This window comes from Phanerochaete carnosa, assembly GCF_000300595.1.
Source record: "Phanerochaete carnosa HHB-10118-sp unplaced genomic scaffold PHACAscaffold_11, whole genome shotgun sequence".
Classification (NCBI taxonomy): domain Eukaryota; kingdom Fungi; phylum Basidiomycota; class Agaricomycetes; order Polyporales; family Phanerochaetaceae; genus Phanerochaete; species Phanerochaete carnosa.
Window position 1 is genome coordinate 1,531,942 of NW_006767638.1, and position 16,273 is coordinate 1,548,214.

Consider the following 16,273-nt stretch of genomic DNA (forward strand, 5'->3'; position numbering starts at 1 on the left):
ATCATGACGTTCATCGACTCACTCTGCTCCATCAGCTTATTGATCGACCTCGAGCTCCGCTACGGCGATCTCAACGAGCCTGGCTGCCAGCTTATCTACGACCAGTCCCTCTTCCGACCTGACACCATCGAAGCACTCTGCGACAATCTCGTGGACGTTCTCGAGAGTCTCCTGCTCCGTCCTGACCTGGTCGTCGAGGAGATTCCGTTCCAGCACTCGGCAAAACACCTGAAACGATTTGGTGTCCCACTTGCCCCGCCTCCGCCTCCACCGTCATCTTCCCTCGTTGACGCTCTCAAGAAGTCTGTGGATGCGCACCCCGACTTGCTTGCCCTACAGGACAGAGAAGTTCTGCTGTCGTACAGGCAGCTGAACACCGCCTCGTCCTTGCTCGCACAGAAGATCGTGCAGGCTTCAGGAGACGCGTGCGAATTTGTAGCAGTGTGTGTCCCCCCGTCAGCGCTCGCTGTCATATCCATCCTGGGCATCGTCAAGGCTGGAGCCGCATACGTTCCCTTGGACGTTCGCTACCCTCCTGAACGACTCGAGATGCTCTTGCGTGAGAGCGGTGCGCGACTGCTGATCACGACCTCAGACTCGCCAGAGTTCGCCAACAACGCCGAAGGTGTCATTCGTCTCGATGTCTCCGACTTCCTCACCGACATCGATCTCACCTCTCCCGTCGACTTCGTCTGCACTCCTCGCACGGATGCCGCTTACGTCATGTACACGTCCGGCAGCACTGGTGTGCCGAAGGGGGTGGTCGTCATGCAATCCTCGGTGATTGCACTCGTCTCGGACACGAGCGTTTTCCCGTTCCAGCCTGGTGACAAGATCGGAATGATCAACAACCTTGCGTGGGACGCCAGCATCATCGACATATGGTGCACTCTCCTTGCGGGCGCCACCATCATCTGCTTCAACCGGTACGACGTCCTCGACCTGGTCGCTTTGGCTGAGCAGTTCCAGCTTTGGGGCATCACGGGCTGCTTCATGTCTGTTGCGCTCTTCCGCCAAGCCCTCGATCTTGCACCCCAGCTTTTCAGCAGTCTTCGCCTTTTCCAAGTCGGCGGAGAAGCTTTCTATTACGAGGATTTACAGAGGGTGAAATCAATTAATCCGTCGATCCGCCTCTTTAGCGCTTATGGCACAACGGAGACCTGCGTTTTCGCTACCGGGTTCTGGATTGATGTTCCCAACATGCCCGTGTCTGGATCGGTGCCCGTCGGCGGACCGATGTCCACTGTTCAGGTCCTCGTCGTCGACACAAACGGCCGCCTGGTGCCACCGGGCGTGATTGGTGAACTGATCATTGGCGGTGCTGGCGTCGGTCCAGGGTACCTGAAGAGGCCCAAAGAGACTGCCGAGGCCTTCGTCGAGTTCGGATTCGACGAGCTCAACCAAGGTGTTACTCGGTATTACCGTACGGTACGCCACTGTTTCCACGCTCTTCTTACGCTCGCCTAATCCTTCGTCTACAGGGAGATGCTGTGAGATGGGGCCCAGGCGGACAGCTACATTTCGCTGGGAGGATGAACGCTGGACAAATCAAGATCCGCGGGCAGCGTCTGGAGCTCTCAGAGATCGAGGCAGCCATTCTCCGATCCGGCTTGGCCAACGATGCTGCGGTCGTTCATCTCAAATCCAGTAAGGACAAGAGCGATTTGCTTGCCGCATATGCTGTCGCTACCGTGCCAGTATCTCCCACGGAGTCCCTCGCTCTCTCATCACGGCTGCTCGAGACGCTGCGCGAAGTCCTTCCATCGTTCATGATCCCCCACCTCGTGTGCTGGATCCCGGCTCTTCCTCTCTCGCCTAACGGGAAAGTGGACCGCCCCCAGCTCCGAGCCCGCGCCGCTGTTGATGCCGACAGCATGCTCAACAATATCAAAGAAGAGGAAGATGCTTCTGACGAGCCTGAGGATGAGGTCGAGGAACAGCTCTGTACGATTATGGAAGCTCTTCTCCATCGTGCATCAATCCGCCGGTCATCGAACTTCTTCGACGCGGGTGGTCATTCACTCCTTGCCTCCCGTTTGGCGTTCCGAATTCGAGAAGCTTTCGATGTTTCGTTCGCTCTGACGGATGTGTTCAGCATGCCCACGCCCCGGGAAATGGCAGAGAAGATCAGGAAACTGATCTCTGAGAAACCATCTTCTCAGTCGCCGACAACGACAACGATGACTACCCCAGCGTCCGACGAGTTCGAGATACCCCCGGTGCTCGCCTTTTCCGAGGAGCCTCATAGGCCGTTCTTGTTCTGTATTCCCATGGTCACCGGTCTCAGCTTCACATTCTCTGCCCTTTCGCGCTCCACCGACCTGTTCAACGTCGTCGCTCTCAACGACCCTGGATATCTCGCACTCGAAGACTTCCCCAAGGGTCAGCCATCAACAGGCCACGCCAAGGACCTTCGTGCTTCTGCTATGCACACCGTCGAAGATCAGGCCAAGTACTACTACGCGCGGATCGTCGAGGAGCTGAGCCGTGTCGGCAGCGCCAAGCCCGGCAGCGCGCCGTTCAACATCCTGGGCTACTCTTACGGCGGGCATGTCGCGTTCGAAGTGGCCTGCCTCGCGCAGAGTGCCGGCTGGGCCGTCAACCTCTTCGTGGTCGACACGTGGGTGCACCCCGCGCGCAAGATCGAGCAGACGCAGGAGAAAGTGGACGAGGTCTCGCTCATTATCCTCCCGACTGTGATGAGCGCCATCGGGCTGCCGTTTGGCGATATGGGCGAGCAAGGCGTGCGCCTGAAGCAGGACATCGAGGCCCGCACCCTGGCCAACTTCCGTGCGCTCTACGCGCATGCAATGCCACGGTTCGAGGGGCACGTCACGCTGTTCCGCGCGGAGTCGAATGAGGACCACGGCTTCCTCCCGTTGGTTAGTTCATTGGACGAGGTCGTACTGCGCGGAGACCACTTCCGCCTGCTCGAAGAAGAATCTGGGAATTTGTCTCTGATCAGCGCCAAGGTTTCCATAGTTGTCAACGCATAGTTCTTGTCGGTTTTTGTACATTTTAGCTGTACTATATCCTTAGCTGTTTGATATAACATCGAGTTCATCCCTTATTCAGACGCAGTCAGCTAAGCTATCAATGACCCATGCACCTGAACGCGTATTATGGCGCCAGTTCGCACATGACTGCAATGAGGTACGTCGCTTCGAAAGCTTTCAGTGTTGTAGAGGCCGTGCGCTGAGGTCTTTTGGTGCTATATGGTGCGGTCCAGAGAAATATTCACAACTCTAATCTTACAGAAACTGAGCATGTAAGGAAACAACTCCGGTAGCTGGATATCTGGACACTTTGAACTGGTAGCGCCATATACGAAGAGACTTTCAGCGGACCAGAAGGTGCGGCTTCGGGCTCTGCTCAATTTAGAGTCGCTGAAGGCCAGCATGGTCGCTGGTCGGCACAGACGGCTTCCACAGAGCTCAGCACTCTAGCTGCGGCAAAGTAGTTCTGCTCGCACCTGCCGCTTGCACAATTTATCTCTCTGGTACACGAAAGACCAATCACCGCGCCTCTGACTTACAGTGGCATCCTCTCTCTGTAGTTTTGGTAGCGCACAAACAGTGGTCATTTCTTCAAGTTCGTGTGCCAGAGCACAACCTAGCAAGGCATCTGTCATGCACGTTGAATCCCGGCATACGCTGTCTCACTTGACATCTAGGTGTAGCACCTGTCTTTCTCTGCTAGTACTACGCATACGCGCCAGATCTCGGCTAAATAATATTATCAGGACTCAGGTGCCGTATAACGCGTGCCGTAGAGCCCCTCTTGCTTCGCTTTGATCTCTATAAACCATGACCATGATCAACACAGAACGATGTCTCAAGAGAACTACGGCTCACGCAATGTTACACTCTTGGAAAAATAGCGACTGAAGAAGATGTTGCCTGCATGATGCATCAGCATCTCGACTTTCAAGATGATGAAATGTAACAGAAGAGAGGCCTACCCATCATAATCCACATGTTCGGCAAGCCCTCGTTCTCGCGCCAGACTCCTCTGGGCTCGCGTTCCTCGTTCAGGCCCCAGAGGGGCGGGATTTTCGCCCCAACGTCATCTCCGACGAGTTTGCGGATCGGCGCACGAGCGTCGTCAAAGCTGTGCACGAGATCATTAGTCCAGCTCGCGAGAGCCACTTAGGCGCGCACGTACCCAGTGGCTATGACGACGACATCCGCAGGGAGCTCGCTGCCGTCCTTGAAGACGACGCCGGTCTCCGTGATCCTGTCGATCTCAAACCCAGACTTGACCTTGATCTTCCCGTCGATGATCTTCTGGCAGGCCCCAGTATCTGTGGTCCGCGTTTCTCCAGCTCAGACGCAGGAGCAAATCGCAAAGACGAAAGACGCACCGATGTGGTATCCACCGCCGCGGTCAGTAAACGAGTAGGCCACTCCGGTGCCGTCGGGGCCGTCGTTCAGCCTGTACCCGACCTTGTCAAGGCCGTCGAGCAGATCTCTAGCAGGGAAACGCGGTTTAGAGGCTCTGATGCGTCAAAGAAAAGATCGCGGAGGAATACACACTTGTCGAGACCCCGAATATACGCTGTCACGCGCTGCGAGATGGGTTTCGTGAAGTGGGAGGGAATCGACACCCAGTTGTTGTCCACCTCATCGAGCGTCCCCTTTTCCCATACCGCCCCTAAGAACCGTCCTAGGTCAGCTGGCTCACTAAGAAGCAGGCAAGGAACTCACGGGGCATAGCGGTGAGGACACCTTTCTCGATGGACATGACACATGTCGAGCTGCGCTGGACCATCGTCACGTCTGCGAGACTATCAGTCGAGGATGTCACCAATCAGCTGTCCGGTAGACTTACCGGCGCCTTCGTCTTCACAGTCGGAAGCGATATCGTGCGCTGCACCAGAGATAGTGAGGTTGAGAGCTCGGAGGAAATGCTCAGAGATGCAGAACACACCCGAAGAACAAGCGCCGACAATGATCACCTTCTTACCCTCAAGGCCTTTCGCCTTGAACTCGCTGGAGTGTACGATCTGCCCTTGGAATTTGTCCTGTTCAAAGGCGCTCTGGTAAGCAAGCAGCAACCATGACATCGCGTAGACATTGGACGCGCGCACCTGTCCAGGAAAAACGGTCTTCTTGAACAAGAACCCGAGCGCAAACACGACGTGGTCGACATGCATCGTCCGCTCCGACCCGTCCCCACGCCGAATAATGACATCCCATTTGTTGGTGTTTTTGTTGTGGACCGCGCTGACGGCCTCTGAGGAGAACCAGACGTTGAGTTCTAGCGCTTGGGCGTATAATTCTAGCCAATCTGCCAGCTGTAGTGACGCTCTGTGAGCCGAATGGCAGGCTTCGAAGCGAGCGGTGTACCTGTTTGGCTGAAGGAAAGATTGGCCAAGAGACGGGGAATCTGGATGTACAAGTCAGATATGAGCACGAGCTACACCAGTAATCTCGCGACCCACGGGAGGTAGGCCAGATGGTCGCACCCTGCTCGCAATGAGTTCAGATCAAAGGTTATAAGCTACAATACGCACATATGGGGTCATGAAGAGTCAAGGAATCATAGCGCGCCCTCCAGTTGTCCCCGATGCGGGCGCTCTTCTCGATAATCAGGTGACTGATCTTGTGGTGCTTCAGCCGAGCCGCCGTCTGAAGACCGGTCTGGCCTCCGCCAATGACCAGCACCTCAGGGTCCTTGTCCGCGAACTCGAGCTCCTTCTTCCTCCGCTCGGCCCAGTCGCCCTGGTTGAATCGAGAGTCGCGGTCCGCGCTCGTCAGCTCCGGATGGCCCTTGAGACCGTCGAGATGCGTCGATATCGTAACGGCGCGCCATGTGTCGTCAGGGCAGTAAACCAGGCGTGCAACACCCTTGCCGATGGCGACTGTGGTCTCGAATGAGAACTGAACGAGGATCCATGCGAGGTCGACCCCGGCAGGCTGGTAGACGGCGTTGGCGAAGGCGACGTTGCCGAAACCAGTCTCGGCGAGGCGGTCGTTGAGGAAGGTCTCGACCTTGGCGCGGCCGTAGAAGGTGCGGAGGTCCCAGGTGAGCGCAAAGACGTCACGCCACCACGGATCGGTGAGCAGGGACGAAGAGACAAGGCCGTTCACATCGCGGCTGTCGATGGCAGCGGCAAAGCTGGTGAGCCAGTCGCGGCCAATGGCTTGTGCGTCGGGATCCTTAGGCGGTGAGGCTCCAAGGTTGGCGAAAGTGGGAAGCGAAGGCGGAGCGGGAGCGGGAAAGGCGTCGGACATGGTGAGCAATGCAGTTGAGAGCCATCTTAGACATCTCCGTCGGATTATAAGAGGCCTGAATGGCTGGAATCAAATATGAGCCTTGGGGCTACTCAACTTTAGGTTTTACGCAGCCGCATAGGACAATTACCTTTCAGCTGCGACAAGAATTGCCTGTCGCCGCAAAGTGTGATCACTTTCCATACCATGACCCTGTGCCTCACGATACCCGCGAGGGCCGGGCCCTCAGTGTTTTCAAATAGCGGAACTTCATCTTTAGGAAGCCTCGCCACGCGAGTGTTATGCACAACATGTCGTCTCGCATTTATCGCTCTAATCTATGGCGTGTGTGACGTGAGTCCCACATGGCATATATCGCATGTACATGTATCAGGAAGATCCAAGCTATCTATTCACTGTTGTGCGAGTGGAACTCAGTGGCGAAATCTTGCACAAACGGCAGGCATCTGGCTGGTAGCAGGATATTTGGTGGCGTTGTTGCTACGGGTAAACCACACTGGTGCCCGATATCGATATCATCCTGCTTCTGCGAGAAACATCTGCTGTCTTTTCATTGGCTGACACGTTATTTCATCCAGTACTTCGCGAGCACCCGTCCAAGCTAGCGCTTGCCGTGTTAGCCGCCGAGGAGTCTGTACCGGTCGAATCAGCTTGTCTTCCGGGGTACTGTACTGAACGATTTTGTCGAGCTGTCGCGGCTGATCTCTGAAGGTGTGCCGCGGGGCCGGCGACAACACCGATGGCCGCGCTGTTACGTAGCATCTGAGCGAAGTACTCCCAGAACCATCGGCGGATATGGTCCACCGTGTGATTCGCAGTACTCACGGACCCTTCAGTTTGCTTTCCAACAGAACCCGCGGAAGCATGTTCTGCCAAAATTCCGATCGCTTCGCGGGGCAGAGTTGGTCAACTGGTAGAGCTCTCTCGACGAGTTTAGTTCCGGCGTAGACATAGGCATTGCACTGCTGGTAACGGGGTTCTTACAAGACATCTCGGAAACCATCGGCGCATCAGTGTGCCACAAAGACACCACGAGGCTTCTACCGGCGCAGGCACGCCATCGATCTCAGTACTAGTGTAAAGAAGGCGGACTTCTGGTCATCTTCACTACTCTACCATTTTCAATAACTAGATAAAAATCTGCCAACAGCTTTAAGGTTTCAACGGAAGATGGCAGCTCATGGAGTAGTGCGACACATCGTGCGGCGGGACCTAGTTATCTTAGGTCATAGGCCCCGTCTTATCAGATTAATGAAGTAATGGATCAGTTTATGAAAGATTCGAGCGGGAATAACGAGGGCGTCTTACAGTCGCATGACCGGAGATTTGACAGCTGAAGCGCTGACATTGTCTCCTGCGTTTTACAAATGACTGACTGATTGGTTGGGTGACGTACTGGCGTGTAAGGAATGGATACTCTCGCGGCTCCGAGACCCCAAGCCGACATGGGTCCCAGGACGGCAACGACGTTGTAGGTAGAGAACAGCAGCGACAGCCGCACCTGGAGGCCCTACAATCGGATGGGCCCAGAGACTGACCTGCACTGCTGATTGAGATACGCAGATCTGATTTCTACTGGGTATTCATCAGGAAAATGTCTCCAGCCTTTTGCGGCGGCAATAGAAACCCGGTTTCGGTTTCTGACCTCGATACTTCCCAAATTTTGCAGTCTTGGGACAATACTACTCCTAGTATTACGTGAGCAATGTAGAAGTAAGCTAGTTTTTTTTTTTTTTCAGGTCTGCGTTGTTACCTTGCTTGCCAATGGGATGGACATAACCGCCCACCAAACCTCATATGCCATCAAATCCCGCATGTCATCAAATCTCGCGCCCAACTTGACCCGATTTTGGCTCCGTTATCTCATCTGTCCCTGGCATCTTATCTGGTGTCTCTCCTCCGTCATACGTATAGTTTGGTGGACGGACCTCTCAGACATTTCCTTGCTCCCACTGTTCCTTCTTAGTCGGTGTAAATTCCGTGAGCTGCAATATTGGGACTTCAGGTTGGTATATCAGGACTGCACATAGTATAATTATGCCTTAGTCCGGGTACCAGCGCAAACCGCTGAGCAGTGCAACACTGAGATCCTCAGACCTTACGAAACTATCCAGTCTGATTACTCCAGCCATCCTCATCCTTGCGCATTCCTATAACAATGGGAGACCAATCTGAAAAAAAACTACTCCACAAGCCGGCGCCACTGGGCCCAATATCGTCTTACAAGGCAAAATAGCCCGGCAAGATTAGCACCTGGGCAAATGATGAGTGACAAGAGAGAACGAGGAGGACTATAGCAGTTTGGTAAGTACATGCAATAGTAACTCAGCACATATAAATGTACTACTCGCTTTTCGTAGCATATTAATACTTATCCTACGCTTGGCAGGTCCGGGCTTAAGCCCACAGCTTGAGCTAGGCTCGGGCTCGGCTCGGGCTCAGAGCTCGGCTCGACGTCGCCACGAGCTCAACCCGGCCCCGCAAATCACCGTTAGCGCTGCTCGTGAGTGAGCAGACATGTACTTATATGCACGAACCACGCACTCAAATTCGCGAGGCGTCCACTCAAATTCGTGAGTCATCCGCTCAGGCTCACGAGATTCTTACAAGACATATATGAACCATCGGCGCACCAGTGCCACAAACACGCCACGAAGCTTCTGCCGGTGCAGATACGCCATTAACCTCAGCAAAGAGAATTTTTGGCGAGCATATGACTTTGGCCACTTCTGGTCATACCATCGTATTCGTGGCTACTCTCTCACATTTAGCAAGTTGATGGCAGTCCGCCAGAAGCTGCCATACAGCTTTAAGGTTTCAATGGAAGGTCGCGGCAGTCCGTGGAATATTGCGGATCGTACGACGCATCGTATGGCTGAATCTAAGAAGCATTGCGTTATCTTAGGTTTATAGGCGTCTTAGAAGATCAATAAAGTGACGGATCAGTTTAAGAGAGACGAGAACGATCAAAACGAGGGCGTGCTATAATCGCATGACCGGGAATTTGACAGCTGAAACGCCAACACTTGACAGTTAAACCAGTCAGCCGGCCAGCGGCGGTAGTACATATGAAACTTCTCTGACTCCTGCCATTGACAAATGAATGACCGAATAGCTGAGTGACGTGCGCGTGTGCCATAGGCCGATATATCCTCTCACGGGACTCTAGGCCGTCATGGGGGACAGGATAATAGGCTCTTGGTCGATAACTCGATATACGGCGGCAGCGCAGCAGGTAGAGAGTAGTAGCGAGAATTGTACGACACACAGTCAGACCTGCTTAGAGACTGACTGATTGATGAGGCAACACATATATGATTTCTTCTTCTCTTACTTTGAGTCCGAGTCTGACGGTAGCAAGGAAAACCTGGTCCCGGTTCTTTACCTCACCACATTCCAAGGTTGAGAGGAGACAGCTCCCGGTACCATGCAAGCACATCAGAAATAAAGGAATTCCCGGTTAGGTTTACGCTGCACCAGAGAGCAAACAAAAACGTTAAGAAATCGGGTGAGCGGCTTCGGATTCTAGATGCGTGGAGAGCCCCCAACGCAACTTAGCGCTATGTGGGGCGACCTGATGAACCTTCGTCAGGGTATCTCAAATCCCATAGGCTTTTGCTGGTGGCTAGACGACTTCTCAAAGGTACTTCCTCGCCCCCGCTGTTCCCTCTTAGTCGGCGTAGATCCCGTGAGCTGATTTAGGGCTCCAGGGCGGTATATAAGGCCCGGGACTGTACGTAGTATACTTATGCCTCAGCCCAAGTGCCAGCAAAAACCACTAAGCAGTACAACACTAGCATCTTTAGGCCTTGCTAAACTATCGTGTTTGACTCCAGTCTCCATCGTTTTCACGCACCTCCATAGCAATGGGTGATCAACCTCAAAAGACCACTCCGGCCACTGAACAAAATATCACCTTCGAAGCCCTTCGTGACTGCGTGCCCGTCGAGTTTCCTGCCGACAGTCACCTCACCCATGCAAAATTTATTGCTAATTCTGTCGCATTCGCGACCATCGGTGACGACCTTTATACCCAACTAGTCGCCTTCAGCGAGCAGGTCTCTGTTTCTCTGCACGAAATCCTGCTCGTTGCCGTCCGTATCCTGCATCTCCGCTACTCTGGCGTAGTCCGCGCCGCCATCGGTACGAGTTTTAGTTGCGCGCAGTCTGCGGTACATTATAAATACGGTTTCAGGTGTCGAGACCCGCGGCAAGCCGGGGGAGCCTCTGGCTATCTGCCTGCAGGTCGAAAGCGGAGATAAGATTACGGATATCGTCCACGCCACTCACAAGCTTGTGTCGTCCCTAGAGCGCAACACGCTTCCGTTCGAGGCCGTTTTGCCGCAGCTCATCACTAACAGGAGCAGCCTCCGCGGTGTTGTCCTCCCTGTGCTTGTGCACCTCGGCGATGTCCCTGTCGGTGGTACAGCAGACGGGTAAGTTCGTGAGCTTATACTTACGTTTACATGACTCGATGAAACTCTTCGATAGCTTATTCGCCATGGTCTGGAGCGCCTGTACCTCCACGGACAATCTGCGCGTGGACGTGCGCTTTGATCCCACTCGCTTTCGACAGAATACCGTCCAAGCTCTCCTCGATAACCTTCTCGACGTGCTCACGGCTATCGTCATCGACCCCGACCACACAGTGGACGACGCTCCGTTCTCCCATGCACTCAAGCAGCTTGTCGTAGCAAACATTCCAGTCGACCCAGTGCCAGTCCCTTCACAGCCTCGTCCCACACTCACCCAGGCGTTCTCAGACGCTGTCGCCGCCTATCATGATCTCCCAGCGCTTATCGACGGAGATCTCACCCTGACCTACCGCGAAGTCGATATCCTTGCTTCAGTTATCTCCCAGCGGATCCTAGAGGTTACGAGACAACAGGAGATACATGCATTTGTGTCCTTCTGTATCCCTCCAGGAGCCATTGCCGTCCTGACCATCCTTGCTATCGTGAAGAGTGGTGCTGCATATGTGCCCCTCGATATACGCTTTCCTGCAGAACGCCTTGAGTCGCTGGTTGAAGACTCTGACGCATCTCTTGTCATCACCACCTCAGCATCGCCTTGGTTCAATTTCAACCGCGAGCGTATTGCACGTCTAGACGTCACCAGCTTCCTTGATGACCGGAAGTCGCTCGTTACTGCGTTTGCTCGCGAAGGACGCGACGGATCCGTCTCGCCCGCGTCACCCGTGTCGCCCGTGACGTCTTCAAGCGACGCTGCCTACATGCTCTACACCAGCGGCAGCACAGGCAAGCCCAAGGGTGTCATCATCAAGCAGTCCTCCGTCGTAGCCTTCGCCACCAACACCGACATCTTCAAGTGGGGGCCGGGACACCGCATCGCGCAAGTCAACAACCTCGCCTGGGATGCGAGCGTTATCGATGTGTGGGCCTCGCTTTTACTCGGCGCGACACTCGTGTGCATTGACCGGTTCGACGTGCTCGACCCGCCTGCGCTTGCGCAGCGCTTCCGTGCGGCGCACATCGACGGCTGTCTGGTGCCCACGCCGCTTTTCCGCCAGTTCGCGGCCACATGCCCGGACGTCTTCCGCGGGCTCACGCAAGTCCTGACCGGCGGCGAAGCGCTCGATTACGCAAGCGTCCGCCAAGCGCGCGCGGCCGCCCCCGGCGTCGCGTTTAAAAACGCGTACGGCCCGACCGAGGCGTGTGTCGTGACGACGACCTTTGACCTCCCCGACAACGACGATGTGCCGCACGCCGGGCCCGTGCCTATTGGTCGCCCCCTCAAAACAAGCCAGGTGCTCGTCGTCGACCGCCGTGGGCGGCTCGTGCCACCGGGCGTCATCGGCGAGCTGATCATCAGCGGCGAGGGCATCGCCGAAGGATATCTCAACCGTCCCACGGAGACCGCGAGTGCGTTTGTTGATTTATGCATCGACGGTTTGCATGGAAATACAAGGTTCTACTGCACGGTGAGCAGCGACTTTTACAGTCTCGGCGCGCCGTGAACTGACTTGTGTTGGGGGTGTTCACAGGGTGATGCGGTGCGTTGGTGCGATGGGCAATTACAGTTTGTGGGTCGAATCAATGCAGGGCAGGTCAAGATTCGCGGACAGAGGCTGGAACTGAGCGAAATCGAGGCGACCATCCTATGCACCAGGCTCGTCGTCGGCGCCGGCGTCAGCTATCACAAGCCAACCAATGGCGACGATCCTAGCCTTGTCGCATATGTTGTTGTCAACCGCGAGCAGACCCCAGAGATTGATAATCAAGTCAGCAACGACACTGCACGGGCTGCGTCATCGAACGGTGATTCTGTGGTTGTGGACACATGGAAGGATGTGTACGACGATATGTATTCATCTTATGATCTGTGAGCACACTCCACCTCTACAATCATGCTTTTCATCGCTAATCTTCGCTTGAACCAGGGCGAAAGCACGCGCAGAATTCTCAGGCTGGGACAGTATGATCACTGGAGAACCTACTCCGACGCTCGAGATGACCGGTTAGTCGACCCCTTTCATGACATGTCGAGAACCCGAGAGACCTGACCGAACACATTTGGTGATTAGATTGGCTCCACGACACCCTCAGACCCTTCTATCAACAGCGCCCGCGGACCGCCTTCGAGGTCGGCTGTGGCATCGGCATCTTCCTTCACCAGATCCTTCCCTCTGTCGACCGCGTGTGGGCCATTGAGCCCTCACCTGATGCAGTCAAACGCCTGCGGGACGAGCTGAAAGGGCTTGGCCTAGACGACAAGGTTTCAATTTGGGATGCCGCCGCTGATAAGATTCCTGAGCTTCCTGCATTCGAGGCGGATTTCGTGCTCATGAACTCCGTCGCCCAGTACTTCCCGTCGGAAGCCTACCTGCACCAGGCTATCGTCGACATCATCGGCAAGTGCGCTCCTGGAGGCCGTATCCTCATCGGAGACGCGCGAAGTCTTCCCCTCGACAGTCTCTTGGGCATAGACATCGCAGTGCACGGCTGGCAGGACGAGCTCAAGTCGCGGACGCTTCAGGACCTCCGCGACGAGCTCCTGAGCCGTGAAGATCATCGAGCTGAGTTGCTAGTCGACCCTTCGTTCTTCACGAGTCTCCGTCGCACCATCCCCGCCATTGCACATGTCGAGATTGTCCCGAAGGCGATGGAGTACTGCAACGAGTTCAGCCAGTTCCGGTACCAGGTCATCCTCCACGTCAATCAGGATGTGTCCTTGATCTCCCCTCCTGTCTGGCACGATTATGAAACGCTGCGATGGAAGGACTCGGACCTCGAGGATGCCCTGCGTGACTTCGTCGCCGGTAACGAGAATATCTTCGCAGTTGAGCACATCCCGAATCGGTTCTTGTCTTGGGAAATCGCGGCAGCGACAGCCGTCTTCTCGTCTTCGTCAGATCGCTTCGCCGACCTCGCCTCGGCGCTTCCTTCGCGCAAAGGGATCGCAGCCGCTCTAGGCTGGTCCGCATGGGATTTGGAGCGTCTCGCGGAGCGGTACGAGGTGACGGTCAAACTGAGCGTCGCACGTCAGAAGGAGACGACAACTTTTGACGCAGTGTTCATCAAAGGATCTCTCGACGACGTCGACGCTAGCACCTGTCATCGAGTCGCATTCAAGACCGTCGACTATGATGAGGCCTCCCTGTCTCCGTTTGCCACTTCCAGGCTGCAAGAGCTGGTGTTCAGGACGCACGTGGAGATCGGTCTTCTCGAACGGCTGCGGGAAATGCTGCCGTCCTACATGGTCCCCGACCGCATCTTCTCTGTGCGCGCTCTGCCGCTTCAGACGAGCGGGAAGTTGGATCGGCGACAATTGGCGGCGATGGCAGAGAAGGACGCGAGTCGTGATATTCGCGAGGCCACTGAGGACGACCAGCATGTTTTACCTGCGGACGACATGGAAGCTCGACTATGCGAGATATTCGGCAATATTCTGTCTCTTCAAGTGGTATCACCTCTCGCGGACTTCTTCTATATTGGAGGACACTCGTTACTTGCGACACGACTGAAGTCCGCGCTCGAATCGGAATTCCATGTGGCTATCCCTCTAAAGACGATATTCTCTCACCCTAGCCCTAGAAAGCTTGGGGCCAGTATCGTAGAACTCCTCGCCTCCGCTCCATCTCACGAGGTCTCCATGAAAATTGCAGCGCCATTGGAGGGGAAGCATTACCCCTTATCTTTCGCCCAGCAACGACTCTGGTTCCTCCGGCGGCTGGCATATTATGGTTCGCAGAACGTTCGTTACAACACTCCCTATGTCCTGAAGCTTCAAGGGCGTCTGAACGTCGACGCTCTCGAGCGCACGCTCCAGGAGATCGTCTCTCGTCACGAGATTCTCCGCACCGTCTTCGTCGAGGTTGATTACGCGCCGGTCACCCAGGTCGTCGATTTTTGTCCCCGTCTTGAAATAGTATTGTTGGCCTCCGATGTTGACAAGCAATCTATCCACACACTCATCGGAGAGTATGCCAGGCGCCCGTTCTCGCTCGACCTCGAACCATGTTTCCGCGCAACTCTGTTCCAGCTCTCGCAAGAGCACTCCTATCTACTCCTATGCATGCATCACATTCTGGTCGACGGGTTCTCCTTCGACGTCATTCGTCAGGAGCTCGCTGAGATCTATATTGCGTTTGACGCCGGTAAAGACTACGATCTGTCGCCGCTGGGCATCCAGTACAAGGAGTTCGCGCAGTGGCAACAATCGGAAGACTTCGAGCGTCTCCTGGAGCCTCAGATCGAGTACTGGACGAAGCAGCTCAAAGGCAGTCAGGCGGCGGAAGTACCAACGGACTTCCCACGACCTCAGCACCTCAGCTATGAGGGGAAGACTTTCGTCGATCGTTTCCCCGCGGAGCTGTTGACTCGACTGGAACAGGTCTGCAAACAGGAACACGTAACGATGTTCATGCTCATGTCGACAGCCTTCCGCATCGTCCAGTTCCAGCTCACCGGCCAGACGGACGCCTCCTTCGCCTTCCCGATAGCCAATCGCAATCGACCTGAGACCGAGAAGCTCATCGGATTCTTCGTCAACACGCAGGTCCTCCGGCTGGAGGTACATCCCGGACAGACGTTTGTGGAGCTGCTCCAGCAAGTGCGAGAGCTATCGATGGCGGCATTCGAGCATCAGGATCTGCCTTTCGAGCGGGTCGTCTCGATCCTCAACCCGACTCGTGACCTCAGTCGCAACCCGCTGGCGCAGATCGTCCTCGCATATCAGACTGTCAAGTATACACCGTTCTCCATAGGGAACATCCATGTTTCCGCTTCGCAAGCTGATATGGACGTGACGAGGTTCGATTTGGAAATACATTTCTTCCCGAAGGATGATGGACAGCTGGCTGCCGACTTCGTGTACAGCACCGACTTGTACAAGGAAGAGACGATTATCGACCTGTCGAACCGGATCCATGCACTTCTGGACCAAGTCGTCGACAATGTACACTCCCCTGTCGAGCCACCGCGATCTTCGGCGCTTCGCCAACCCACGCCATCTGACGTGGCAGCGTACCTGCGCGACTATGTCCCCTGCGAGTTCCCTCTCGATTTCCCCCGAGTTCAGCCAACTGCGTCCCTGCGACGGGAGACACATTCCTTCGTCTTACCGCCAATCATCTGCGATGCGCTTCGGGCCTCGTCAAAGGGCGAGAAGGAACTTCTCACGCTGCACCTCACCGCTCTCTGTGTGCTCAACCACCGGTACACTCGCCAAGAGGACATTACGATCGGTGCGTTCAGTTTTTCTTTCTTTCTTCCCACATGGACACTATTCTAACTTCTACTTTCAGGGCTTGAGACGAGCGAGTCGGTGGATATCGTCCCCGCTCGGCTTGCCGTCCAACGCGACGCTGTACTCTCGGATGTTCTTGACGATGTGCGAATTTCGATCAAGAAAGCGTCCGAGTTCTCGGCCGTATCTATCAAGGATGTATCCATCGCTATACAGAGACTACAGAGGCTGTCGTCCTCTGTCATTCACGTCGCGGTCTCCCATAACTCAGGCAGAGGTGACATTCCAATGTCAAGGGAGCTAGGGTGCGTTATTCCGCCATTATGCTT

General features: G+C 55.1%; 3 protein-coding genes across 3 annotated transcripts in view; 2 read left to right on the plus strand and 1 right to left on the minus strand.

The window, feature by feature from the left end:
• PHACADRAFT_264276 (uncharacterized protein) overlaps positions 1 to 3,067 on the plus strand; it is a 36,675-nt gene extending 33,608 nt beyond the window's left edge. Inside the window, exons 7-8 of the mRNA XM_007400984.1 lie at positions 36 to 1,428; positions 1,482 to 3,067. Of these exons, the coding sequence (XP_007401046.1) occupies positions 36 to 1,428; positions 1,482 to 2,996 (2,908 nt within the window). The 3' untranslated portion in view covers positions 2,997 to 3,067. The remainder of the gene's footprint in view (positions 1 to 35; positions 1,429 to 1,481) is intronic.
• Positions 3,068 to 3,526: 459 nt separating this feature from the next.
• On the minus strand, positions 3,527 to 6,530 carry PHACADRAFT_130256 (uncharacterized protein). Its single transcript, XM_007400985.1, has 13 exons — positions 5,516 to 6,530; positions 5,444 to 5,468; positions 5,349 to 5,388; positions 5,090 to 5,296; positions 4,930 to 5,023; positions 4,831 to 4,869; positions 4,707 to 4,778; positions 4,536 to 4,653; positions 4,364 to 4,470; positions 4,165 to 4,303; positions 3,962 to 4,110; positions 3,855 to 3,899; positions 3,527 to 3,797 (listed from the first exon to the last, which is right to left on the minus strand). Exons 1-13 carry the CDS (start codon positions 6,234 to 6,236, stop codon positions 3,739 to 3,741), a joined length of 1,815 nt encoding a protein of 604 aa, XP_007401047.1. The 5' UTR covers positions 6,237 to 6,530; the 3' UTR covers positions 3,527 to 3,738.
• Positions 6,531 to 10,791: 4,261 nt separating this feature from the next.
• Positions 10,792 to 15,650, plus strand: PHACADRAFT_70870 (uncharacterized protein; the record flags this gene model as incomplete). Its single annotated transcript, XM_007400986.1, has 3 exons — positions 10,792 to 12,177; positions 12,241 to 12,441; positions 13,887 to 15,650. Coding segments are annotated over 3 exons (3,351 nt in total), but the record flags the coding sequence as incomplete, so codon positions are not given.
• Between the last annotated feature and the right edge of the window lie 623 nt (positions 15,651 to 16,273).

What these genes read in the sequence shown, in the direction of transcription:
- PHACADRAFT_130256 (XM_007400985.1), bottom strand. Translation starts at nt 6,236, where the DNA reads ATGTCCGACGCCTTTCCCGCTCCCGCTCCGCCTTCGCTTCCCACTTTC. An exon ending in TCTTTCCTTCAGCCAAACAG is followed by an intron (nt 5,297 to 5,348) that starts GTACACCGCTCG and finishes GCGTCACTACAG; the next exon opens with CTGGCAGATTGGCTAGAATT. An exon ending in CGGCGGTGGATACCACATCG is followed by an intron (nt 4,304 to 4,363) that starts GTGCGTCTTTCG and finishes CGCGGACCACAG; the next exon opens with ATACTGGGGCCTGCCAGAAG.